Here is a 26,340-nt window from a genome sequence, read left to right as displayed (position 1 = left end):
GGTAGAAAGACTACAAGAGAACATTGTCATTTGTGATTAGCATTGTTACCGGGCCTGGTAAGGTATATAAGGGACATGAAAAGTGTCAAATGTTGAGTGATCACTGTGAAGGACTGGGAGATGCTGTATGCTCAAGTGAGAAAGCATTATTAGCACCTGACAGAGTTGGAATGGAGGCATCATTGTGAGTCTCCATTTGGCAGCCTGGTTGAATCATACAGTATCCAGAGTTGGGGGGCATTCAACTGTGACAGTGGCCCAGTGTTTGACTGTACAGGAATGTGAGGGCAGGTATAATCAATGTCAATGTTCCAGACCACAATGAGAGAGCATTGCTGTAGAGTGCACTGAGCACACCATAACCCCTTCACATTTGTGACTGTATCTGAAAGAGTAATGGACTTTTTGCAACATTCTGTGTCATCCTGCACAATTGGTTAGAGATAAGCAGTAGTCACACTGAGTAATTACTACCCTGCACATAGCCTGCCATTAACACTGCATCACAGATGACTGTGCTTGGAGGAATGCTGACGATGGCATCTCTTTGTTTTCACCAATGAATCACTGTTCTGCACTACCCCAGATGACCATCATCAGTAAGTGTGATCATGACCTGGAGAGAGGTCTCATTGTTCCAATGTTTTGGAGAATAAGTGCAGTGGTCTTCCTGACCTCATAGTGTGGAGAACCACAAGTGTGACATTAGGTCATGGCTGGTAGGTATTGAGGAAACTCTAATGGCACAACAGTAAGTACATCATGGACATCCTGAGTCCTCACATGTTACTCATGTGCAACGGTATCATGATGCAATTCTTCAACAGTACAATGCTTTTCCACACATGATGTGTCATTGAACTGTCTGCATGAAGTTACGGAGTAAATTAGCTAGATTGTTAAGATTTTTTTTTTCTCCCTCTGAAGTGCTGAGACAGTGACCTCATTCTGGCGTTTGTCAGAGTGACAACTTCAATACAGTCAGTAAAGTTTGGCCTCATGTTAGTGAAATCACTGGACGTAGATGTTTTTTGACACTCCATAGTCAATTTTACAGGGAATGTTTTGGACTATGTGCTGCTGTCATTACTTTGGAAAGGCTTCAACTTCACACCTACACCTATAACCTTGCCTTTAATTGATTTCAGTAGTGCTGTTGAAGAATCTGTTAGATCTATTCTCAAAGAAATAATGTATGAAACATGTTGCACACTTGTGAGATCTCCATCTCAGAAGAGTAATATTTCGTCCCTGGAAAGGGCCACACTATGCAAGTTATGGGAACACCCATCACACGGTGGTCCTTCCAGCAGATAAGGGAAATGCCGCTGTGCTGTTGCCATGTGACATCTATGACCAGAAGATTTACAGCTTGTTGAGTGAACCAACATACAAGATGTAATGGTGGCGAGGGTGGTTGCCTCCTGCACCAATGGCTACAATGGGATTTCCAGGATGGCTAGAAATGAGGATTCTCTGCTGAAGAAGGATGAGGTGTGCAGCAGAAAAATAACTGATCAAATGTACAATAACTTAGTTAGTTTACAATCATTGGCATGGAACTGCAAGTAACAGTGGAGGACGAGGTGAATATCACAACGTTTCCCAGTGCATCAGCCCTCAGCTGCTGACTGTGCACCCTGCTACTGCTACTGCAGCTTTGCCAAATTCTTGGGTTCCCCATTTAGGTAAGGTGTGGCTGACAGCAGTTGCTACAAGAAAGTCTGGCTGCATCACACACCAGTGCCCAAAGTGTAGAGATCGTCTGTTGATACTCTGACAAGACAGTGGACGGCTGGAACTTCACACCATGCTCCTGGCATGGCAGTGAAGTGTGAGGCTGCCATGGTATCCAGATGCCTAGGTAGTAGGCAGCAGATGATATTCTGGCAGTGGTAGATGTGTGTGCATCAGCACAGTGCTGAGCAATACAGGTTCAGCATTATCTAACTGCCCAGCTGCTCAAGTGATACAACACTAGTTTGGGTGGGCTTAAATGTAGCTAGTCCCCACTGACTTTGCGGTTGTGACAGCTTCTATGTGTCATGCTGAATTATCTTGACTAGAGGCAATGACTTATCATAACCAGCACTGGGTCGGTCTGTAGTACTTCGTGGTGAGCGGCATGGTTTTCTCATATGGTAGGTTGTGACACAGAGGAGGTGCTGGTCTTCTCAGCATATGGCTTGCTGACTGACATTTTGGTGACTCAAGTGTGGTCTGATTATTGTCCTGGTGCTCCGTCTGTGGCTCCAAGTCCCACTATGTTAACTTTTTTCCTCTATGGAAAAATCTGCCCTCGGATTCTGCTGAAACAGACACTGGTTTATTTACAATTATTTATACTACACATTTACACCTTCACTCATGGTGTGACTTTATCCTTAGCACTATTTATACTTTCTGTCCAACTTCACCAGCACATGATCCTATACAGAGGTCTTTGTTCGTGGTTCACTTTGTCCTTCATTAAACTGCTCCTTGTTGGTGCTGTTATGACTGGTTTGACCTTGTAGGTTGAAGGTTCACATGGTCTTGATTTGTGCTACTTTGCACTTGAAGTAGTAGTATATGATTCCTATTACTGCTAAAATCACACAGGCACCTGAGGTTGAGGGTCCTATAGTTACTAGTAGTAGATAATATTCAGTACAGTACTTTTGTATGTGGTCTAAAAGGTGTCGGTAGATATGTGTCAGTTTTGTGTAGCTAACATTTGATTTAAGTAGGAAAGTAGAGTCACGATTGATGTGTGATTTAGGTAAGTGAGGTTTTCCACAAGTACAATTTTGATGGTCAGGTACATAAATCAGTGTCTGGGTTATATTCAGGGTGGTAGTTCCTGTTATGGTGGCAGGTAATTCGAATGTCAGTCCAGATGTACCACATTGATTACCATTGATGAACATCCTACAGCTTTGTAGTTCTATTCACTGTGTGCTGCTTTGTCAATCTTGCTCATAAAAGGTACAAATAATAGCTGTGTTCTGTGCTACGGAGTATAGCCAGTGTAGATCTACTCATCAGAAAAACTCTCATTAGTCTGTCATTACTTCCTTTGGACATTCTATCACAGATTTCTGGTGGTGAAACAAGGTAAACTCACATGACCTGGGAATGGTACATACCTGTTTTGCAGGGCAGATGATGATTCGCCTGGCTTGGTGGTGTAGTAATTCCTGCAGAGGGAGCAGGGCGTGGGATTGTCCATTCGGGGTCACCAATAGTATTTCGTGCACTTTCAATTGTACAAATTTTTGTAGGGCTTTCCGCACTATGTGTGGAGGACATAATACTCAAACCCACAGTCCTTACAAGTTAACAGTATTTGAATATGAATTTTCAAGCAGTGCCTACTTGTGTACTGGTAACTGTGGCCATACGGTAGTAGACTTATAAAATTTCTTCCTCTACTGCTGTTAGTAGCTCTAAAGGAGTGGGTACATCCATTTGTTTTTCTGTAATCCTTCCAGGAATTAATCTGGTGGTAGCAATATTAGTATTAAAAGCCTGCAGTGCTGTCAGTGGATGCATCAGCAATACTGTCTACAAGGTTGTGGAAAAATTTTGCAGTCACTATCAGCGTATCTACATTATCCATACATTAGCATTGTGGTGAAGGCCCACAGCTGTGTAGTATTGTTTACTATGCATTTTTCCAGACTGGTGAGCTGAGTAATATGTAATTCTACTGTTTCCTGGTTCCCATCCACCTCTGCCTGTACTTCTGATGTCTTGTAAATCTTACCTAGGTCCCCCCACATTGGCTGTTCTGAAAACTATTTCAAGATCCAACCACATGTGTTTAGCCAATCTCTTTTTTTTTTTTTTGGCACTCTCATGAGACTAACTCTGTAGTCTGATGTAGCTGCCTCTGCGGTCATGCAAAAGCTGACCACCACAACTAATACTCTCCCTACATATAACTGAAACTTGCCCGGTTGGGTATTGTGCATTGTAATTTGTCAAATGAGTTTTCTAACCACCAAATTGGTTGTGTATTGTGCATTTTAATTTGTCAAATGTGTTTTGTAACCACTGAATTCCATTCTCCAGTTGAGAAATGTTGCAATCTAACCTCAGGGTCCACTATTGGCCTGACATCACGTCCAGCTGCCATGTAAACAAGACACCACTTGTTAGAGGATGTAACTTGAGGGCTTCTACCACCCTGCAACAGCATTGTCAATTTAGTATAACTAAGTTCCCAATGTTCATTTTCCTTTTCATCCAGAGCCTGATAACCGGTGCTGGAACTGCTTCTTCTAATCCTGGGGTAAAATCATGTGTCCTAAAGGAAGGGGAAATCCTGTTGTTAGTTTATTATTCTTGCTCATGTTCTAAGTGTGTAGCGATGTGTCAGGATAACTTCAGGACTGTCTTCTTTTTCTTGCCTAATCTTTTCCTTCTTCCTTTCTCCCAGATATTCCCCTCCCCTCTTCTAAAGAGACTTTGGACAATGGATGCAGCACCTCTATGGTTCCCTTAAAAGGATGAATATGACTGATATACACTACTGTGGGGCTAGTTGAAAGTTGCAATTTGATGTTAACAGGTGATGTCATTCCTATCACCTGATAAGGTCCAAGTTAAAGTGTCACAAACTTTCTTGTCTTTCCTTTTGATATATACAAGTTTATCATCATTACCCATTTGCTCACATGATACTTGGATAACACTACTTTCTTATTACAGGTTGTGTCTTGCCATGTGAAAGCTTTGGTGCTCATTTTTTTCACCTGTCACCAAATAGTTTTTAACCTTTTACAGGCGTTTTTCACTGACATAATATCAGTTTCTGGGGGAAGCTATCAGAACTCAAAAGGGGAATTTCAATTTTGTGGAATTTCAAATTATATATTCCTGTGAAATATGGAAGTAGGGCATTGAAGTCATTGTGATTTAAGTTGTAGTAGTTTAACATTTTTGCAGTTGTGCGATGGATTTTCTCCATTTGATTGTTTACCTGTTGGTGGAAAGCATTGGTTCAAAGTTTCTTAATGTGCAATAGTAGGCATAAGTGGTTCATTAAATCAGACATAAAATTTGTCCCTTGGTCAGTTATTATTGTTTCAGACAATCTGAATTTTCCAGGACAGAAAGGAGGTCAGCCTCAGTTGTAATATCATCTGTATTTTTTATTGCAGATCTGGGTTTCAGCTAACAGAGCAGTTATCGTCAGTGCATCATAATAATCATGTAGACTCAACATAATTATAATTACATATATTCAAATATAACTTAATCACATGCAAGCACTGAGGTTAAACTAAGACACATGTAGGAATTCCCCAGTTAAGGAAAGGAGAAAAATAATTTTTCAGTATTGTAGGTATCTAAAATTAAGACCTATTGAAAGTGAAATTTAAATTTGTTTATAATTGGTATGTTCATTACTAATACATTGTTTCTGATTAGTAATTTCAGTTGAAATATATAGTTTCACACTTAATTCCATCATTCACAAATAAATTTTTCCCTCTATTGCCATAGGCAGAATTATGAACAGGATACTCATGACTGAACACACTGTAACAGAAAGTGGAACCATGTTATGTGACCTTTTTACTGTGTTTGTCATGTAGCATCTAACTGAAATCACCTATCAGAAGAATTTATAATGCAAATTTGTGAATAAATTCAAAGAGCATAACATTTCCATCACATACTTGTTGTTGGTACAGCACTAACCACATTGCCCATGGATTCTCTCAGTGGAATGAGAATCTTGCATATTGTTGATCATCATGGAAAGAAAATCTATTTCTTATATAGATTTTTGTTGTGTGATCAGGATGGATAGGTCCCAAATCTGGAGCAATTACTGCATGATACAACATGGCTTCAACCAGCCCCAGAGGCAATAAACAGCTGCCTTGTAGCTGTACAGCATTGAATGAATTTAGATGTTCTGTTATGAGATAATATACTATAATAGATATTTTTTGTACAAGTACGATTTTTAATTATATCTGTCCCTGAAAGTCCACCGTGATCATACTGGGAGAATTGACTTTGGCATTCACAGAATAAAGTACAATGTAAACAACATTTTCTGTAGTTGTGCATAACACTTTCCAATAATTAAGTGATAAAAGAGATGGAATACATTTATAAATTCAGTTGACCTTTACCATTCAAAAGCATTCCTTTCACAACATTGTATGAACAGAAAGGTGGAGCAGAAGGCTTTGTTTGCAATTGTTAAAATTCCAGGTACCCGCGCAGGGAAGTTCACTTATACCAACTGCCTTCTAGTGTTGTAATGCACACAATTTCAACTTTTCACAGGTGTAACAAGATATATTTTCCCTTTTTCATCAACACAAGACAGAAAATAAACATCCAAATTTCCACTGTATCATTGTGTATACACAGTGTTCATTCAGAAGCATATGCTTAGATATTTTCACAAGAAATTCTTCTGAAAAATTGAATATCAAAGATATTAGGGTCATATCAGAGATATTAGGATCATAAGAAATTTTATCAGATTTAGCTGTACAAAAGATATTATTTTTAAGTAATTTCAAAATTATCTGTCCTCTGTCACTTAACTCTTTACTGTTACTTCACTGTGAATCTAAATATAATAATGTTTTATGATGGATTACACTTCAGTATCTCATCATGGGCAATGAGAATATTTCATTTTCAGTGCATAAAAGTGATGGTTCTGGCCACTTTCCTCAAACAAATTTAGAAGTGTATTTAATATGTTTGCATATTTGCATGATAAACATAAAATACATATTTTGCTATGTCTGTTGCATTCATATGTTATAATTTCTTTTTTCTTAACATCTTTCATTGTGCTAATGTAGCTACAAATTGTTCATAGAAAATTGTTTAATGAACTAGTCATGTCCACAGGTGAGACTTGTGTCACTGGAAATTATACCTGTACTGGTGCAGTACTTGCACTGTTGTTACCCAGAAGTACCAGCAATATGCTTTTCTGTAATTTCTTGTAATTCCTTTGTAGGTGTACCTGCAGATGGAGGCAAGAATCATGGATTGTTTTTCACTAACGCGTAATAATGTAACCCATGTGTCACATGTCTATTATGCCCCTGGCTAGTCTTATCTGGTAGCATGACTGTATTACCTGTAACATCATAAATGCACTTTACAGCACATTCTAATGAAAAAAAAAACACCAAAACATAATGATTATTTCTATCTTTAATACTGATCTGAACAATAACATTCTTTTCTTGAAACTTACCTCTCCATTTACTCTTCTGATCATACAATTTGAATGCATTTTTATTGTCAGTTTCCACTCACTGTGCCAGAACTCTTAGAAAATTAAATGCAAAGCTTTGAGAAACTAAATAATGGAGAGAGGCTTTGCATTCACATATTACCACAAAAGGAAATCCTGATTATACTTGTACAATAAAAGTACTATCACCTTTCTTCAAATGCAGTTCACACTCAATTCCATAAATATCCACTACAATATCCAAAACAAATTAATGTCTGTTACTTACAGGTTCCACTTACATTACAGCTGTTGTTCATAGAGTTGTTGCTCATGTCATTTTGTTCATATTCTATGCAGTATTTATCAAGAATCTGCCAAAATGGGATTTGATTTGTCTTAATACTATGAGTCTTAATATACTTAATTATACATTAAATGTATTAGGCAAACCAAAGTGAGACATCCACTGGAAAATGTACTGGTTCCATGTAAACATAATCTTTAGCTTTGTTTATAAGATGAACTTTTACTTCATGGCAGCATAGTGCAGAGATGATCTAGATCACAATATAACTCTGAGAGACTAAGACTAAGATTATATGTCTCTGTGGAGGAGGGGGATGGGAAGGAGGGGGGGCAGAGGGGATGGAGACATGAGGTACAAAAGCTGATACTTTGAGTGGTTACTTAAAACAATCTGCCAAATTCCAGTCAGCAAGTAGGCTATGAACCAATCACAAACTTCGTATTTTTTAGTCATTACATCATAGTACAATACTGAAAACTGACATCATGGGACTGACACCTAAAAATAAAAATTATAATTTGCCAAACTTTTTGAGATTCCTTGACAAAATACAGGAAATAAGCATATTTTTGACAGAGAAAAATGTGGGTAGTAGAAATTAAATTACTCTGTACAAGTAGTAACTAGGGAAGGATAAAATTCAGCATGGACAGAAAAGGTTGAGACCTGGCATCAAAGTACATATATCATTAAGTAATACATTTCAGTAAGGAAAAAAGAGAAGTTGGAATATGATTTTTAATTAACTTTTTTTGCATCTGAGGTGATTAAGAAAGTTTAACATAGAAAAAAGAGAATGAAAGGTGGCATGGGGGAGGGGGAAAATGTACTGTGATCTTGTTGAAAGTTTCCTGCAATACATCTGTACTAATGTAGAGAAAAAACTTATTTTGAGATGGCCAGAATAGACACATAGAGTTTGAACCTAAAAGACATTCTGCATAAAACAAAGGGATGTTCAAGCTGATGGCCTAGAAAAATGTTGATTGAGAAACTTTTTAGTCAAACATAAAGAAGAGGCCTGAGACAGGAAGGTGTAAGCCTACAGTAAATCAATTGTTTATTTGATTTATACAAAATGTGTAGCTTTTGCATAGATAGTTGTTTAAGGGTAAAAAAGAAAGTAATCAGACAATTGCTAATTGACCAAGGAATTTGTGGAGATGAATACATAAAACAGTTCCTTTTCTCATTTAAACATAAATTTAGATCTACACCATATTTTAGAAGAAATAAAAAAGAAGACTATCCATTTACTTTCAGGACTTTCTATTGGGGTGATATTTATTTTTTCGGAAAAAGAAATTCAGTGTGCTGTTACTATAGTGGTATTCCTGATTATCTCTTATACTGGTGCTCTACAGGTCTTAAAGTTGCCACCATCTGCAACTTGTGTATCTTACAATGAAGTGTATATAATATTGCATTAAATTTACAGTCTTTTGAAGAATCATGTTTTGTGAATTTTTATTATATAAAACAAAGTCTCACAAAATTCTGCAAGAAAAAAATAACAACATTATATATTGACTTATTTACAGATGAGCAGGAAGATGAGTCTCTTGCCCAATCAGGAACATCCCAGGGAGAATGCCCTAGCAGGGAAATGCAAGATGCTGGGTAAGACTTCCTATATTGATACATTACAATTAAATGTGTGAATTTACTATCACATACATAATGATTTACAAACAATGGAATGAAAGAGAACCACTCACAATATAGAGGAAGTGGTGAATGATAGATATGTACATAAACCAGAACATGAACATTGTAATTTGACTTTTAAACTTTCTTTTTCTCGGTCCAAAGATCTGATGTTTACCTACATATCAGTGAAATTAGGTGTACACTTGGAGTGTCATATTCACGCTTCATTGTTCCAAAGAGAAAACCAAGTTAAAGTTGCACAAGAATTGTGGTGTTCTATTAAAAATTTACGGTGCTGCAGTCACCAAAACATTGCTTGCTTTGCAAAGAATTATCCTATTGTAAATAGTATCCTTTTGACCAGTGAAGTAGTTCACCTGATATGCTATGAAATGGCAGAGATGGGGGGGGGGGGGGGGGGGGGGGGCAGAAGGGCAGCTGAACGAGGTACATGGTATCTGAACCATTGTATTTTCACCCCATACACAAGTCATTACCTGAAATGAAAGAACTGCGTCTTAAACATCATACCTTTAAATTTTCACACTGAAGCTGTATTGAGCCACAAATATGTTTAATGTATTTTATGTCAAAGAAGACAGCCAAAGCAGTAAAATTTCATTTGCAGCCCACACACCCATTAGTTAAAATCATTAAAAAAGTATTTTTATCACTATTTTTAATTCTGTAGATCAGCTAAGTATTGGTATTAAAACAGTCAAAAATCCAGCATGTGGTTAAGCACTAGTATCATCTTGACATATGTAATGGGCATATTGAAATATGAAGTAAGACTAAGAAAATAATGACAAGAAGTTGAGATTATACAGGGTTATTCTAAATGATGGACCCATTTTCAAAACTTCGTCTTTATTCAAGTACAAATCCTAAATAAACAATCTTTATACCAATGAAAAAAGGAAGTTTCAAAGTTTTTTTTCATAATGTTTGATATCAATTTAACAAATTTAATAAGTTGTAATTAATTAGTTTTTAATAATTATTTAATAATTAGAAATTTAATAAATGTTCAATGTGGCCACCGTTGGTTTATGGAAAACATCAACATGATAGCCAAACTCATCCCACACACGCAAAAGCGTATCTGCCGTTACTGAGTGCATGGCAGCAGTGATCCAGTTCCACAGATCATTCAGAGTGTTTGATAGAGGTGGAACATAAACAGCTTCCTTCACATGACCCCATAAGAAATAGTCACAGAGTGTGAGATCAGGAGATCTCAATGGCCAGAATTGCAGAGCCAAATCCTCAGATCTCCTGTGACCGACCAGCACTGAGGAAGGGAGTCATTTAAGAAGCCTCATACATCACAGTGCCGATGGGGCGAAGCTCCATCCTATTGGAAAATGAAGTACTGGGGATCTTCCATAACTTGAGGGAACAGCCATTGTTCCAACACGTCCAGGTACATGATTCCCGTTACAGGTGTTTCTGCAAAGAAAAATGGTCCATATGGTCCATCAGCTTTTGTACAGGATACGGCATGGAGCACGTTGATCTTCAGTGAGTCTCTTTCATGTTTAAATGGTGAATGTGGATTTTCCAAAGCCCATGTGCGAACATTGTGTCTGTTGACTAAAAATTACACGCTGTAGTAATGCGTCATCCTCCATCTTTGCTAGCACATAACCACAAAATGCGAGATGCCTCTCTTTGTCATTGGGGTTGAGAGCCTGCACAAGTTGTAATCAGTAGGGCTTGTACAGCAAACATCTTCTCAGAACTTTGCATATGGTTGGTTGGGATGTTCCAAGTTCTCAACTGGCTCTGTTGGTAGACTTGCAGGGACTGCACACAAAACATTCTTGAATCCATTGGACATCATCCTCTGACACATGCAGTCAGAAACATCAATACACAGCTGTGCACGTCTAAGCATATTCAGATACACCCGACAAAGTTTGGATACTGATGGTGGAAACTTCACAGCTGATACTGTCTTTCAGTTCCTGTATTGTGGGTGGATTTGCTTCATGGACCTTGCTCTTCAAGTGTCCCCACAGGAAAAAAAATCACATGTTAAATTCGATGAACTTGGTGGCCATAAATATTTGCTGACAGTTCATTCCTCAGTGAAGACAATTGTCCCAGGGCTACCTAACATGTGTAGCATGTTGCTCCATCTCGCTGCAAGAAGCAGTGTTGTTTTTCATATACAGTGAGTTGAGTACAAAATGTGTCAAAAATTTCAATATATACAACCGTTTTTAGGGTAGTGTCAAAAAAATGTCGCTCTAATGATGCGCTTTCCTGTTACACCGCAACATATCCAGATTTTTTTCATTGTGGAGTGGTTGCTGACACACTATATTAGGGTTCTCTGCTGCCCACTATCTTATGTTCAGTGAATTCTCTTGACCAGAAAGGTGAAACGCTTCGTCACTCATGATGTAACGGAAGGGTCTAACAAACCATCACTGATGTTATCCAAAAGCCATGTACAGTAATCTATACATTTCTGACTGTCATTCTCCCATAAGTGCTGCACAACCATCACATTATATGGCTTCAAATTGAGACTTTTCAATATCCGCTAGCACTCTTCCTACGTACATGCGTCTGTTGAACCAATTTACATGTAGACATATTTGGATTCTGAATAATTCTCCAGTGAATGTCTGCAATAACTTTTGGTGTCTGCACTGAAGGAATTCTTTGTCGTTTTGCATTTTGCACAGATCCATAGGTGCACCAATTTTTATAGACTCTGTATTGTTCTCTTTGCTGGTATTTCTCTATCGGGATACTTGATCCCAAAAATTTTGTGAGTTTCCTTAATTTAACCTGTTTTCTTTATGCTTCCATAATTTCAATTCTTTCTTCAATCAAGAAATTCATTTTACAGGTCGCTAAGAGAAATGTCTAAGTTAACTGATTTAAACTGAAATGCTGACACAAATGGTAACAGTTGATTATTTCCTAAAACTGTCCATTGTTGTAGCTGCTTACTCTGTTTCATAAGTCGAAATATTGTATTCACATTCAAAGGGGTGAAGGGCTGCTTTTAACTGTGCCACCCTGTACTTCATGTAATGCAATAGCATACGTTCTTCAACTAGATTTTATGAGTTATCAATGAAGGAGGAAACAATTTCATAGTCCTACAGGTGCAACAGTAGTGAAAGAAGTGAAGGTACTTCAGTGGTGACAATGTCCTATTTGTGAGACATGTATGTTGTTTCCAGTGTTTTACTACCCAGTTTAGAATAGTATCACATGTACATGTGCATAAAATCAGAATTTATGGAAAATTGTTGAAACAGAATGCAAAGGAATGAAAATTCTGATTTTAATGTATAATGGAGAATGGATGCTGGTGGCGGAGGCATGTTTTTAGTCCTAAATATTAAGATAACATCTAGTGAGGTTAGTACAAGTGTGAAATAATTTGGAGGAAGATAAACATGAAAGGTGTATCAAACATGATAATAAGGTGCTCTTATAGACTCCTACCTCAAGTGCTGTAGTGATGGAACTTTTCAGTGAAAACTTAATGGACACCATTCACAAATTTCCTGGTCATATTTTAGTATTAGGGGGAGATTTCAATTAACTGGGAGACGCAAGTAAGTAAGGCAGTTGGTAGTTACAGGGACTCATCCAATGTTGTTGTAAATAACTTATCTGAAAATTACCTTCAGCAGTGAATTGGAGAACTGACTCCTGAGGTAACATCTGAGATCTCCTGGTTGCAAAAAATCCTAACTTTTCAATTCAGTTAACATAGAGCTGGGAATCAGTATTTATAATACCACTGCAGAATCACTAATGGAAGGTTTTGCTAAGAATGCAGATGTTTCTGCTTAGCAAGAGCAACTAGAAATGGATTTCTGATTACCTGAGCAGACAAATACGAAGCTTTCGTCTCTGAGACTGAAAAAATTGAGTATAAATGGACTTCCAAGAGTATTGTATGGTATGTGTAGACTTATTTGTGCTGAGCAAAGTTGTGAGGTAAGGGAATGAGCAATGTGTTTCAACAGACTCACTGGAAAGCTGCTCTGAAAACAGAGGGAGCTTTACCATTGCTTTAAATATACAAAGCCTGTTAGATAAACAGAATCTTAATGAAGTCAAAATGAGAGTAAGGAGAACCAGTCATGAAGTGTCCAATAAATTCAAAAGTAAAATTCTGTATCAATCTGACAGAAAATCTTAAGAAGTTTTGTTATGGGGAATAGAGGCTATTTCTTTACAATTTTTATCCACTCAACTATGTTTATTGCTTTTATTAGATTGTATTCAGCTGTTTATTGTTTTTATTAGACTGCTCAAGACAGACTCAGTGTTATGGTTACGACACCAGAGGATGCTGATGTACATTAATCATCACGATAAAGGATGACAGCCAAAAACAGTTGCAGGATAAAAATTTATTAAAATTCTTGACCAAGGTTTCGGTAAATATAAATATACCTTCATCAGAAGTAAAAAATCTAAAATTACATCATGCAATGGAGATTAATAAAACAATTGTGCCAAATTATTGACGACGCCTTTGGCACAATTGTTTTATTAATCTCCATTGCATGATGTAATTTTAGATTTTTTACTTCTGATGAAGGTATATTTATATATACCGAAACCTTGATCAAGAATTTTAATAAATTTTTATCCTGCAACTGTTTTTGGCTGTCATCCTTTATCGTGAAGAATTTCAACAGTTGCTGTTGCAGCCATGTTTAAAATCTTGTACATTAATCAGGTATACTTGTTCTGCTGAAGTGCCTGAAAAAGAAGTTGTAGCTTCTTCAAAATTGATAGAAAATGTATAAAAATAATAACTGCAGATGTGTTGACAAGAAATAGTATGAGAATAGCTCTCCTTTCTCATAACCTAATATTTAACAATTTATTTTTTCTATTTTTGCAGTGTGAACAAACAAATTAGGAAGTTTTGGTCTTACATTAAGTCAGTAAATAGATCAAAGCAATCTGTCTAATCACTCAGTGACCATACTGGCACCAAAATGGAGTAGAAAGCTGAAATCCTTTAATTCAAGTTTTTGTAATTGTTATGCTGGTGAAGATTTTACTGTAGTTCTTCTTTCAATTGTCTACATTTGGAAGACAGTATTTTCTGAGTGTGACAGATATTTGGGATGCTAGACTCTTGCCAATAAAACTTTTTTATTTTTTTTATTTTCATATGATCCTTTGTGTCAAATTTCATTTTAGCATTTGGCATATGGGGTCTACCGACAGATGGTCAAATGCCACATGAGCTAGAAAAAGAATGTAAAATCTGCAGTAGTGAAACACCAAGAACAATATGAACAGGTTATAGATTTTAATAACAGCCCAGGAAACAGCTGAAATCTCCAAGAACAAATGCAGTTTCAGAGGGTGCGACTGCTGCAGCCTTGTGACACCGTTTGTGACAGCTTTCAGCTGCTTGAGGATATTGGAAGACTCCAGGAGGAGGATCCCTGTGGTGGGAACAAAAATTGAGTTGAGGAAAAGTTTGAAGATGAATATGATATGGCCAAACAATTCACAAGATTTTACCTTCAGTGACAACGGCCACAGTCAGAGAAATGAAGCCCACACTAGATGTTTCATGTGGGAGTATTGGCAAAGGTAAAATATGATCTGCAGAGCTGACCAGTGGTCATATAACTGAATCTGAAAGTGCCTTATAAAGTGAATAATAATCTTCACTACAAAAATATTAAATTATAAATAAGTGGTTCCTATGCCGTATAACTACTACAGCAAAACGCTTTGTTAAGTTTATGCTTACCAGAGAAGATATGCAATTTGTTCTGAGTCTTCAGACTTCATCTGATTAAGAACCAAATACCTAAGAGTCAAAGAAAAAGTGTGTGGATAGTAATTCACGTATTATGCAAATGACTGGTACAGATTGTTTCACATTATCTCTACACTGTGAGACTTCCTCTGCAATAACAGTTATGGAATTGTTGCAGTGCCAGATGTTAGTTGATACTGATCTCAGCAGTGGCAAAAATTTAAATAAACAGTGTTCGACAGCAAATGACAGATTCATTTCCTAAGTACAAAATTGTTCACAGAGGGCCTTCCAATGCAAATTCTACTGCAATTCTACACCTACATGTGTATTTTCCATGCTGCCTTACAGTGTGTGGTAAAAGGTTCTTCACAAACCACTGTAACTTAGGGCCTTCAAATGAAACTGTATTAATTATGCAAATGAGAAGAATGAAGAACTTTGCCCTCATTCTGTAAGATGAGCCTTTGTTACTAGAGTAACTAACCATATGAGCACACTCCTTCACAAGAATGATATAAGGCTCATTCATTATCAAGTGCTCTTGATAAATCCACTACATCCTTTCAGTATAAATGGCCCCTCCCTGTTCTGTCCTGATTATTACACATCTTTTTCTGGACATCGGTTGACCGCACCTTCATGCTCCATCACTTTTGTTACCCTGCATTCCTTTTTTTTATTGGTAGTTACCTGTATGTCTTTGTGTAATCTCACAAAATAATACTACTGCTGTTGCATTTTTCGTTACTGCTATGGCTAACAATGTATTTGTTCTTCCTGATTCTGTTCCCTCACAACAAACTTCTTCTTCTTCTTCTGCTTCTTTATTCTCTTCCCTCTGTATGCTTCTTTTGTCACTTTAAACTGGAAAATGGTATAGTCATTTCTATTTTTTACAGATTGATATTATATTAACACTAATATTTTATTATTATTGTTGCTGTTATTCGTCTTTTATATTTTTATTGTATTACTGTACTGCATACTTCTAATTTCAGTGCAAGTATATATTTTTCCCCGACGACTTCTCACGTTATGGCACATGTTTGCTGTTTTAATTACACTTTGATTCTCTTGCCTGTCAGTTAACTTTAAAAAAGTAACAATAGGCTTTAACAGTCTATTGATGATGTCATTAGAAATGAACCACATGCTCATATCAAAGGAACCACCCTGGCATCCACCTTAAGCAGTTAAGGAAACCATGGAAAACCTAAATTAGTGTGATGGAAGAGCCTTCAGGAGTTTGTATGTTGTTATTTTCTCATGTAATGTTATACCACTTGTAATGCATTGCTTTAAAATCTCAAACACATGATTTAATTACAAATGTGTCTCATGGCTATAGCAAACATTTACATTCTTTTTCACTAAAAAATTGGGACGGTCAGATGCAACTGGGGGTGTATAGTGGATGATGACTGCCTGAAAAGGCAATGAAAAATGAAAGATCATGAAGGAACAGAAAATCACAGAAGATGAATAAGGAAGATTGAGAATATAATTGAAAAAGATTGAGAGAGGAAGAGAAACGAGAAAATACTAATAATAGTTGTGTTTGGAAGCTACTAGTGATCCACCCCAACTTCACATGGGTAACCTTAAGTATCCATGGTCAGACAGTTTGTTCAACTTAACAGTAATAAATGTTATGCACAAACCTTTTTTATGAATCAGCCTTTCTGTTTGTTAGAACCATACCAGAATCCCTACTTTAGTACCTGTGATTACCCTCCACATACAGACAGAAAAACATGGGGGGAAGGGGGAGCTTCAATTTAGTAATATGTATAAATGACATAACAATGACAAGCCTCTGATGAGAAATGAGAAATTCTCCAACAGACATGCTTAGTATGATGGTCGACTATTTGTAATCCATTGTACCATTTCAGTTATCTAAGAAAAAGGTGTTGTACTGTTAGTATTCCAATGGTTGTAAAGAACAGTTTTCTTTGAAAGTAATCAATGATAATGTTTCATCAGGGTTATTATGCTCTCTGTAAGAGATGTTGATGTTCATCTCTTCTTTTTAGAACTGAAAACTTCTGCTATAGTTCCCTCCCCAAAACATATTCAGTCAGATATTTGTCATCCATAAGCTGTTTCCTTTTCTATCTCACTTTTTGTGAGGACCATTGATGTGACATAAATAGAGGCTAATTATCGTTCAGTGAGGAAGGTACATCAGCTAGGCTGGCATATGGACTCCGTCCATATACCTACCAAACTTGCTGTGGCTGGTCGAGTCTCCGTTGCTTCTGCCCTAGAGGTCAATAATATTTCATACCAAGAGGCTGGTCAAAAAGGAAGGATGAGCAGTTTTTAACATTAAATTGATGACAAAGTGACTAGAGATGTTGCACAAACTGGTATTGGTGAAGGATATGGCAGGAAATTGACATTGATTTTTTAACAGACCATTGTGACATTTACCCTATATTAGTAAAAGTTTTGGAAAATCTAAAAAGTGAATCTAGTTATGGTGTTCTATAGGCTTGTCTTTAATGCTGGAATAACAATGTATGCAACCCATGAACTATTTATGGATAAATGTTATAGCAATAATTCTGATGTGCTGCAGCTTCTTCTGTCCATGAGAATGTGGGGTAAGTTTACAAGGAATGCTCTGCAGTGAAACTTACCACAGATTCTCAGTAATCTTTGAGTAAAGTTATTGAACAGGCCAGAGTAAGTGTTTAAGTTCATGATCATCAACTAATATGTGAACACAGCTAGCGGCACAAATTGGTAAATTGTTGTCCTTAAAGATAGAACGCTACATGGGCAATAAGAATATATGGACTACAGAAGGCATTAGGTTATCTAAACTGTCCTTACAATATAGCCCGTAGTTCGTCCTTAGAAAGTAACTGGAATATTAAGGAAATACCACAAAACTCAGGCTCACCTCATCACAGAGGCCTATTATACTAATAACTCAAAGTAAGCTGTCTGACACAGCATTTTTCAAGCATCTACATACCTTGGTTATACAAAACAAAGTGAAGAATGAGTCAGTGGTTAAAATCACACTTTTATCCTAATTGGTTCATATTGCTAACATTTTGAACCTTTGCTTATTGCCAACAAATTCTTTGTGCTTATTACCAACGAATTATTTGTGGTATCGAAGTACCAGTGTCCTTTTTAGACATCTTGTATTGGAAGCTGACTGCAGAAACTCTTTGTCTGAACACTTTGTTGGATTACTGACATCAACAGTGGTGCAATAACTACACTTTTTGTGGCAATAATTTTCTGTACTCATCAGTTTTATTCACAGATGACTGGTTTACATCCATGTAAGTCCTTTGTTGCTGTGTTACCGAAAGTTATTTATGCCATCATCATCTTAGAAGCTGTTGCTCTTGATGCAGATAATGAACTTGATACACAAATACAGTCTTTGTACATTTACTCCAATTAACTACATTCCAACAATCTTCCTTTATTGAGAGCCAAAGTGTCCCGTTTTTATCACCAAAAGCACCCATGTTCCACAAAACATAATATTTTTCAGATAGTAACAATAGTCATTTGTGAATTACAATTGCCACTACATTGGAAGAAGTTATTCTGAAGTACCACACTTAAGATTTCTTTAAAACAGCACACACTTTTTTCTTCAGCCACTTTTTATTTCCTTGATAAATTGGCACAGTGGGGTTGAACAAGATACTGCCTTTGTTGCATGCATACATGCACGTATCTCATTACTAGTATATGCGTTGACAAGTCATCCATTTATATATACAACTTTTTGTTGTGTCAGTAGTCTTTGTAACTTTTTATAGTACTATCTTAATGAAAAAATGTTACATGTATGTTAATATATATGAATCGGTGTTCACTTCGAAATTGAATTTCAAAGAAAATGTGTTCTTTTGCAACATATGCTGCAATGAAATTAAAGCATGTAAGAACATGGACATTTTATATTCTGGGGGTATGATACTGAAACCATACACTTGCATGGGTAGAAATATAGTTGTGTGGAGAGATTGGGGAAATAACATGTACTGAGAAAGTTCAATATAATAACTGAGATTTGACTAACACCATCCATTTTGAACTAGAGTTGTGGAAATAAAACTGAGATCAATTTTTCTTGTAGTCAAAGTCTATTGTAGATCTAAATCTATTATTTGATGTCCATTTACTTCACGATTTCTGGGGAAAAAAATCGAAGAAGTTGTAGCAGAATTGTTATATCCATAAGTCTTAGTTGCATTCATTAATGAATCCTAAAAAAACAATACATTTTTCTGTTTTTCTTTCCCAGTGACAGAACATCAACACCAACCATCTCATCATCAGCACCAGAAGCTGACAAGAAAGATATTACTGACGACAAAAGAACACAGTGAAAGTGAAGACAATTACTGTGGAAATAACATTGATCTCTATCATAAGTGGCAGAAACGTGTGTCAGATAAAATGAAAATGCACAGCATTTTCCTGACATCACTTATAATCTCACTTTAGATGAAACACATAAAACAATAAACTTCATGCATTTTTCATAATAAAATTATTAACTATATGGAACTGCTTCTGTGTATTACTTCATATCTGTATCTACACAGAGGACATTAAACAACACTCTGTTCATACATAATTTTTAATATTTCTGTGTCCAATTTACTGTTTGTGATGTAACAGCTAGTGACAATTATTGTCACTGAAACTGAGAGGCCCAGTGAAAATAATATGTAAATGAATATATTTTAGACACTATCTTTGTGTCAAATGGTACTTTTTATACCTAGAAGTTTCTCTCTGTCAAATTCTTTGTTGTTGCAATATTCATACAGAGAGTGCATTAATATAATTTCCTCTGTCTTTGTTGTTGGAACATACAACCTCATCCTCAGATTCAAACTGGATACTATGTTAATAGTTTTGCATAGTGTATCTCAAATCCTTTGATGCTTCAATGTGGTAAAGTGAAAAAACTAAAACATGAAAAGGCAGTTTATTCATGTCACAAAAAACTTGATGTTACCAGTTATTCATATCATGAAACAATTGTTACTCTGACAATTTTCTTCATTTGTGAGATTTCAAATGAATTAAGCAAAAATGTAATATGGCCTGCCAATTCATAATGCCAATTCATTGTGAGATAAAATGATTCTGAACCTGCAAAGTGCTTTACAAAGAAAGTGGAAGAACTTTTATCAGTATAAGGTTATTGTCATTGTGAATATGTTCTTAGACTTATGAGCACACCACTCACCTAAGCAGAATGGAGGAATGTGAAGTTATACAAACGATATGTAATATTTGACTACAAATAATTCAAGTTCAGGTTTAGAACTGAAGAAATTTGCACCAGTACAAGCTATTACAGTACCATAATATGTTCATAAACATATGGTTTTGTAGTTGACAAAATATTATGAGATTGCTCAAGAAAGTTTGAACAACACTATAAAAAAATAAATATATAAAAATAAAATTCTGCAGACATAATTTTAATGCTGCATTCATATGTAAAAATTACCAACTTTTCAGGATGCAATTTTATATTTTATGAAGCAATAAAATGCTTAAATGTTTGCTCAGTGGGCTAATGCGAATGGAAATAAATCATAAATCAAGTACAGCTACTAACTAAAATCTCTTTGTAGGCTGGTGGAAATACTGCCAAGTACTGAACTATTCCACTTGCTAAATTACTAAGGAATTATTTATCAATTTTGCCTTCATATTTGTTGTGCTGTATCAGGCATGCCTGGGATATGTTGAAATTCTATAAATGTTGCAATTACAAGTTAACATTAAATACAATTATTAATGAATGTGTTAACAACAAGATTAAAATTTCAGTGTTATCTCCTAGAATAACTTCCAAACAAAATTTTTCATGTGTTTTAAATTTGCTTGTGATTACCCTGGAAAGTAACACGATCCATCTTGTCAGCTTCACAATATGTGACATAATTCTCAGTGGTGTGGAAAATGGCAAAATGTAAAAAAGAAGTTCTATTGTGATATTAACTCATTCAATCATCTCTGTTGTGCTAATTTATGTTATTGAATGGGTCATGGTAACCTGCTTTATTTCTTTAGGCATAGAAAACACAGCAACAGTGGCTTTGGGACTCATCACTGAACGTTCGTTGTCTTCTGATGTAAACCTATGAGTTGCAAGGGAAGCATTTATTCTGGATGATTTTAATGGTGTCAACTGGTATTAATATTTTTACCATAATCATTGTATACATTTGCTTAAATGGTAGTTTTTAGAAAACAGTTTAAAGTTAAGAATGTCAACACATTTCAGAACTCATCCTGTTTGTTTCCCATATCCTAGCATGTTGTATGAAGGCTGCATTTTGAATTATTTAATAATTCATCAGATAGCAGTTAAGAAGAAAAGAACTGTTGTTATTTTTTAAAAGAAGAGTTTTCTTAGCTAAGAAATCTATGATGGACTGTGCTTTGTTTTCCAGTGATGCATGTTATTTCTACTAATGATGAAATTGTACTGAATGAACAGAATGTGATTACAGCTGATGTTTTTATTGGCTGAGAGTTTTGACAAAGAAATAAAGCTTACAGATATAATATTTCTACATTTTAACTGAACAAAAACAACCCAACCCTTCTCACAATACATTTTAGAGAAGGCATAGATAGAATGGTATTAACTAGTTAAGTGAATCATAAAAGGAACTGTAAGTTATTTATCCACAGAATATCACTTCTTCTAGTTTTCCTTAATTCAGGCAGCTATGGCAGTTATACTCTTAACACAAACTGTAATTGCATTCAGGATTATACATTCAAGAAGGTTTAAATGTGATGTGGAAGTGGAAGGTATTAGTAGCATTAAATAAACAAAAGATGCCCATAGCGCATATTACACAATGCAATGTTGTTCTTTCCACATCGTAAAGCAGATATTAAACAATGGGGTACTGTTCTTTCCAAATCGTAAACAGCTAACTAGCCAATGTAGTGTACACTCTCAGGCAGCCTGAACTGAAACACACAGTTTCTGTATATTTCATGGTGGAAACTTACTCCAAGACATGTGTTCAGTTTTATCTCACATATTTTATATCAAAAGGAGAACAGGACTAGGATGCTTCAAAGGAACCAACCAACTTCGGGTAACCCCATACAACATGGAGCAAGGGAAGAAAAACTGCTTAAATGCCTCTGTGTGTGCTTTAGTTAGTCTATTCAGGTCTTCGGGGTTCCTACATGAGCAATACATAGGGGGCTGAATGATATCTTCTCTTAATACTAGTTGCTTCTTGAAACTTGTGAGTAGTATTTTTCAGAATAATTTGCTTCTACCTTCAAGGGCTTGCTATTTCAGTTTTTTTAGCAAATCCGTATGGCTCTCCCCTGAGTCAAGTAAACCTGTGACCATTCATGCTGCCCATATTTGAATATGTTCAGTTTCCCCAGTTAGTCCAGTTTGGTATGGGTCTCACAGACTTGAACAATATTCTAAGATGGGATGCATAACGAGTGTCCTGCCAATCAACTAAAGTCTGACACTTGCTTTACCAATGACTGACTGTATGATCATTCCTTTCATATCCATGCAAAATGTTTCATCTTGTTTACTTACTGCTGCTGAGGTAATGAAAGAGCAACAGTGATAGATAAACATGGCAGGACACACTTTTTATGTGGATAGACTTGTCAGAAAGCATTCTGTTGAGGCACAATACATGGCTAGATAATTTTATTTACTTATTTATTTATGCATGTACTTTTATTGGCAAAATTAAAGTTGTTAGGCCATCTATGACATTTAAACATCCATTTTCTTTACTCTTTGCAGTTAATATTACAATGACCATTGAAGATGAGGTACCGTTGCAGTAATCCTAGAGTTGCCAAAATAATACAATAGTAATAATCTTCTTCCAGTAGAACAGAAATCGTGTTTCAAGGATTCATGTAGATATATTAGTCCTCAATAAGCTAATACCTAAGAATGTGAAGCAACAGAGGTGAAATGTGACATGGTTAGATTACACAAAAACCATATGATAGAATACCACATGATTTGGTACTAAAATATCTTTAACTCCAGAAGAAAGTGCACTCAGAATTGTTAGAGTAATGTAAGTATAGCATGGAGCAATGGGACACCAGATTATACATAAATAATGGAAACAGCTGATGAAAAGCTCTCAGTTTTCCAGCCAGGTGGCAGTGTTGTGACACTGCGACATTTTGATGAATTACTTTGCCATAAGAATTAGTGTGGCATTTATTGAAACATCAGGTATCTCAACACATCCATCCAGCTGGAAACCAGAGAGCTTTTCATCAGCAGTATACACAAGAAAAAATCTACATTCCCACTATGTACAACAACATTTACAGTCATGATTATACACATAAAAATGGAATATTTTAAGGTTGTTCCCATTATTTTGCATTTGCCTATTTCCTCTTCCCAGACAACTAGGTATATACTCTTCCAGGTATAAGCTTGATGACAATCAGAAACTAATGTCATCTTTTTCATATTAATTACTTGGAAGAAACTTGCAAGAAATGGCAAGACCCTAAATGATATGCTAAGTATCATTAAAAGATTTGCTGATGACATTTGGATCTAGTTTGACAGTGACAGATGGATGGAATTAAGGACGACTAAAAAGAAAATTGAGAAGACAGAGCATATTCACTTGTATAAAGATGATACCTGTATTTGAAACCTAGAACCTTGTAAGATGTACAAGTATCTCAGTACAGAGGAAAATAATGAACCTGCAAAAGAAGCAGTGAAGAAATTGGTTTTCCAAGAATACTATAGGAGGGCAAAGTCAGTGCTAAGCACCAAATTCATCTTCAAGAACAAAATTATAACTATAGGATCACTGACAGCTCCAATGATTAAATGCAACTTTGGTCTGGTACACTGCACCTAACAAGAGATTTTGTCTGCAGACTATAATACATAAAAGTTGTGTTTTATACATGGTACAGAGGAAGCTACAGCTGATACTGAAACTTCCTGGCATATTAAAACTGTGTGCCAGACCATGACTTGAATCTGAGACTTTTGCCTTTCACAGAAAAGTGTTCTACCAACAGATCTATCAAAATACGACTCCTGACGTGCTCTCACAGCTTTACTACCCCCAGTATGTCATCTCCTAGCTTCTTAACTTCACAGGAGTTCTCCTGCATACATTGTGGCACTAGTGCTCCTGGAAGTTTTAATCAAACAGGAAATTTGAAATTGGTGCACGTACTTCTGCAGAGTGAAAATTCATTCACGAAAATCTCTTAGGCTGTGGCTAAACCAGGTATCTACTGTATCCCTTATTACAGGAGTGTTAGTCCAGTGAGGTATGCAGGAAAACTTCTGTGGAGTTTGGAAGGTAGGAGATGAGGTACTGGTGGAAGTACAGCGGTGATTCATGCTCATGTAGCTCAGTTGGTAGAGCACTTGCCCATGAAATGCAAAGATCCTTGGTTCAAGTCCCACACTTTTAATCTGCCAGTAAGTTTCATATCACTGTTCACTCTGCTGAAAAGTGAAAATTTCCTTCTGGAAACCATGCACCAGGCCATGGCTAAGCCATGTGTCCAAAGTTCCTTTCTTCCAGGACTGCTAGTCCAATAAGGTATGCAGGAGAATTTATGTGAAATTTGGAAGGTAGGATATGAGGTTTCAAATCAACACACAATCTGCTACAGAGTGAAAATTCATTCTGACCATATAATATGGTCTAAGATATCAAATAGAAACAGAGGAATTATTGCTAAGGCTTACAAGGTTGCAAGAAAGTTCCCACAGACTGCAGAAAGTATTGAGGCAGACTCAGTTCTACAATTTAAAATCAAATCTGACACACAAAATAAGTTACAACCATCCCTGAGACAGGAATCTCTCCATGATCTGTACCTAAACTGCCTTGTGAAATTAAACACTGACTGAGAACAGTCACATCTGTGGCTTTAAAAGAGGAGGAGTGAGAGCAGAGTCAGAGGTTCCAGTAGTGGCTGTATAAGATCAGGCTTTAAGGGCAAAGATATACAAAATAGTAATCATAAAAACAACTCAGTATGATACAAGGCTAATCCCAAAAGTAAGGTCTCCTATTTTTTATAAGTACATAGACCTGTTTATTTCTACAATGTTTACATCAGTTTACATCTTGAACATTTAGCTACTTTTTGACATAATCACCATTTCTGTCGATGCAGTTTTGTAGACGCTGTGGCAGTTTTTATATGCCCATGTCATACAAGCTTGTCGCCATGCTGTTTAGAAAGTTATGAACCTCTTCTTTCACCTCGTCATTTGAGCTGGATCGCTGGGACCACAATTAATGCTGACAGGTACTGTGAGACCCTGAAAAAACTCAAACGGGCAATTCAGAACCGGATAAGAGGAATGTAGGGGTGTACACATTCTCCATGACAACATTCGCCCACACATCGCTCGGCAAACCATTGCTCTCCTGCAACAGTTTCAGTGGAACATAATCACCCACCCACCCTACAGTCCTGACTTGGCACCCAGTGACTATCACCTGTTCCCTAGGTTAAAAGAACATTTGGCCGGAAAGTGATTCAGCTCCAACGACAAGGTGAAAGAAGAGGTTCATAACTTTCCAAACAGCATGGTGGCGAGCTGGTATGACATGGGCATGCAAAAACTGCCACAGGGTCTACAAAAAATGCATCGACAGAAATGGTGATTATGTCGAAAAATAGCTAAATGTTCAAGCTGTAAACTGATGTAATCCATTGTAGAAATAAACAGGTCTATGACTTATAAAAAAAAATAGGGGACCTTACTTTTGGGATTACCCTCATAGAAGTCAACTTTTTTGTGTGCTCGTGAGACCATAGACCACATAATATCAGGTTACCTTATCTTGGCAAAGAATGAACAGCTCAAGATGTACAATGAAGTGTGCACACACCTTCACTCGACACTTAAAACAGTCATGACACTATACTGTATGATCAACAAATATGTACAGACTGATCAGTAGCAGCAACAAATCAGATGTTTATGAACTTCCAGCATGCTGGAGTAACTTGGGTCAGCAACTTTTGTTAATTAACAGAATGAAAAACCATTCCAAGCTGCATATATTTTATGTTACATTTGATGATTAGTTTCGAGCCAAGACCCATTTTAAAATCAACCTACAAGGCAGAAAACCAAATTTAGATGCATGGATATTACAGTTATTATCAGATTCCTTAGCATATGCCAAAGATACAGGACATATTGTTTTAAATTTACATAACATAAGTCGAAAATAGCATTTCAGAAGACGTCAAAAAATGTGTAAAGTAGAGTCCTAGTGCATACCGATAACTGACAGTTTACTCCTTCCCCTGTGGTAAGGAAACCTCGGGAAGGGAGTTGCGCTATCAGGATATAGGAAA

At 36.4% G+C, this 26,340-nt stretch overlaps 1 protein-coding gene across 5 annotated transcripts in view; it reads left to right on the top strand.

Annotated features, from left to right (window-relative positions):
* Positions 1–21,521, top strand: part of LOC124555163 (ankyrin-3-like) — a 904,646-nt gene extending 883,125 nt beyond the window's left edge. For all 5 annotated transcript variants that reach the window (XM_047128986.1, XM_047128985.1, XM_047128988.1 and 2 more), the window contains 2 exons: positions 9,059–9,137; positions 19,229–21,521. In XM_047128986.1, the coding sequence (XP_046984942.1) occupies positions 9,059–9,137; positions 19,229–19,313 (164 nt within the window). In that variant the 3' untranslated portion in view covers positions 19,314–21,521. The remainder of the gene's footprint in view (positions 1–9,058; positions 9,138–19,228) is intronic.
* Positions 21,522–26,340: the final 4,819 nt, after the last annotated feature.

The sequence above is a fragment of the Schistocerca americana genome, chromosome X (genome assembly GCF_021461395.2).
Source record: "Schistocerca americana isolate TAMUIC-IGC-003095 chromosome X, iqSchAmer2.1, whole genome shotgun sequence".
Taxonomy (NCBI): Eukaryota; Metazoa; Arthropoda; class Insecta; order Orthoptera; family Acrididae; genus Schistocerca; species Schistocerca americana.
This window is presented reverse-complemented; position numbering and strand designations above follow the sequence as displayed.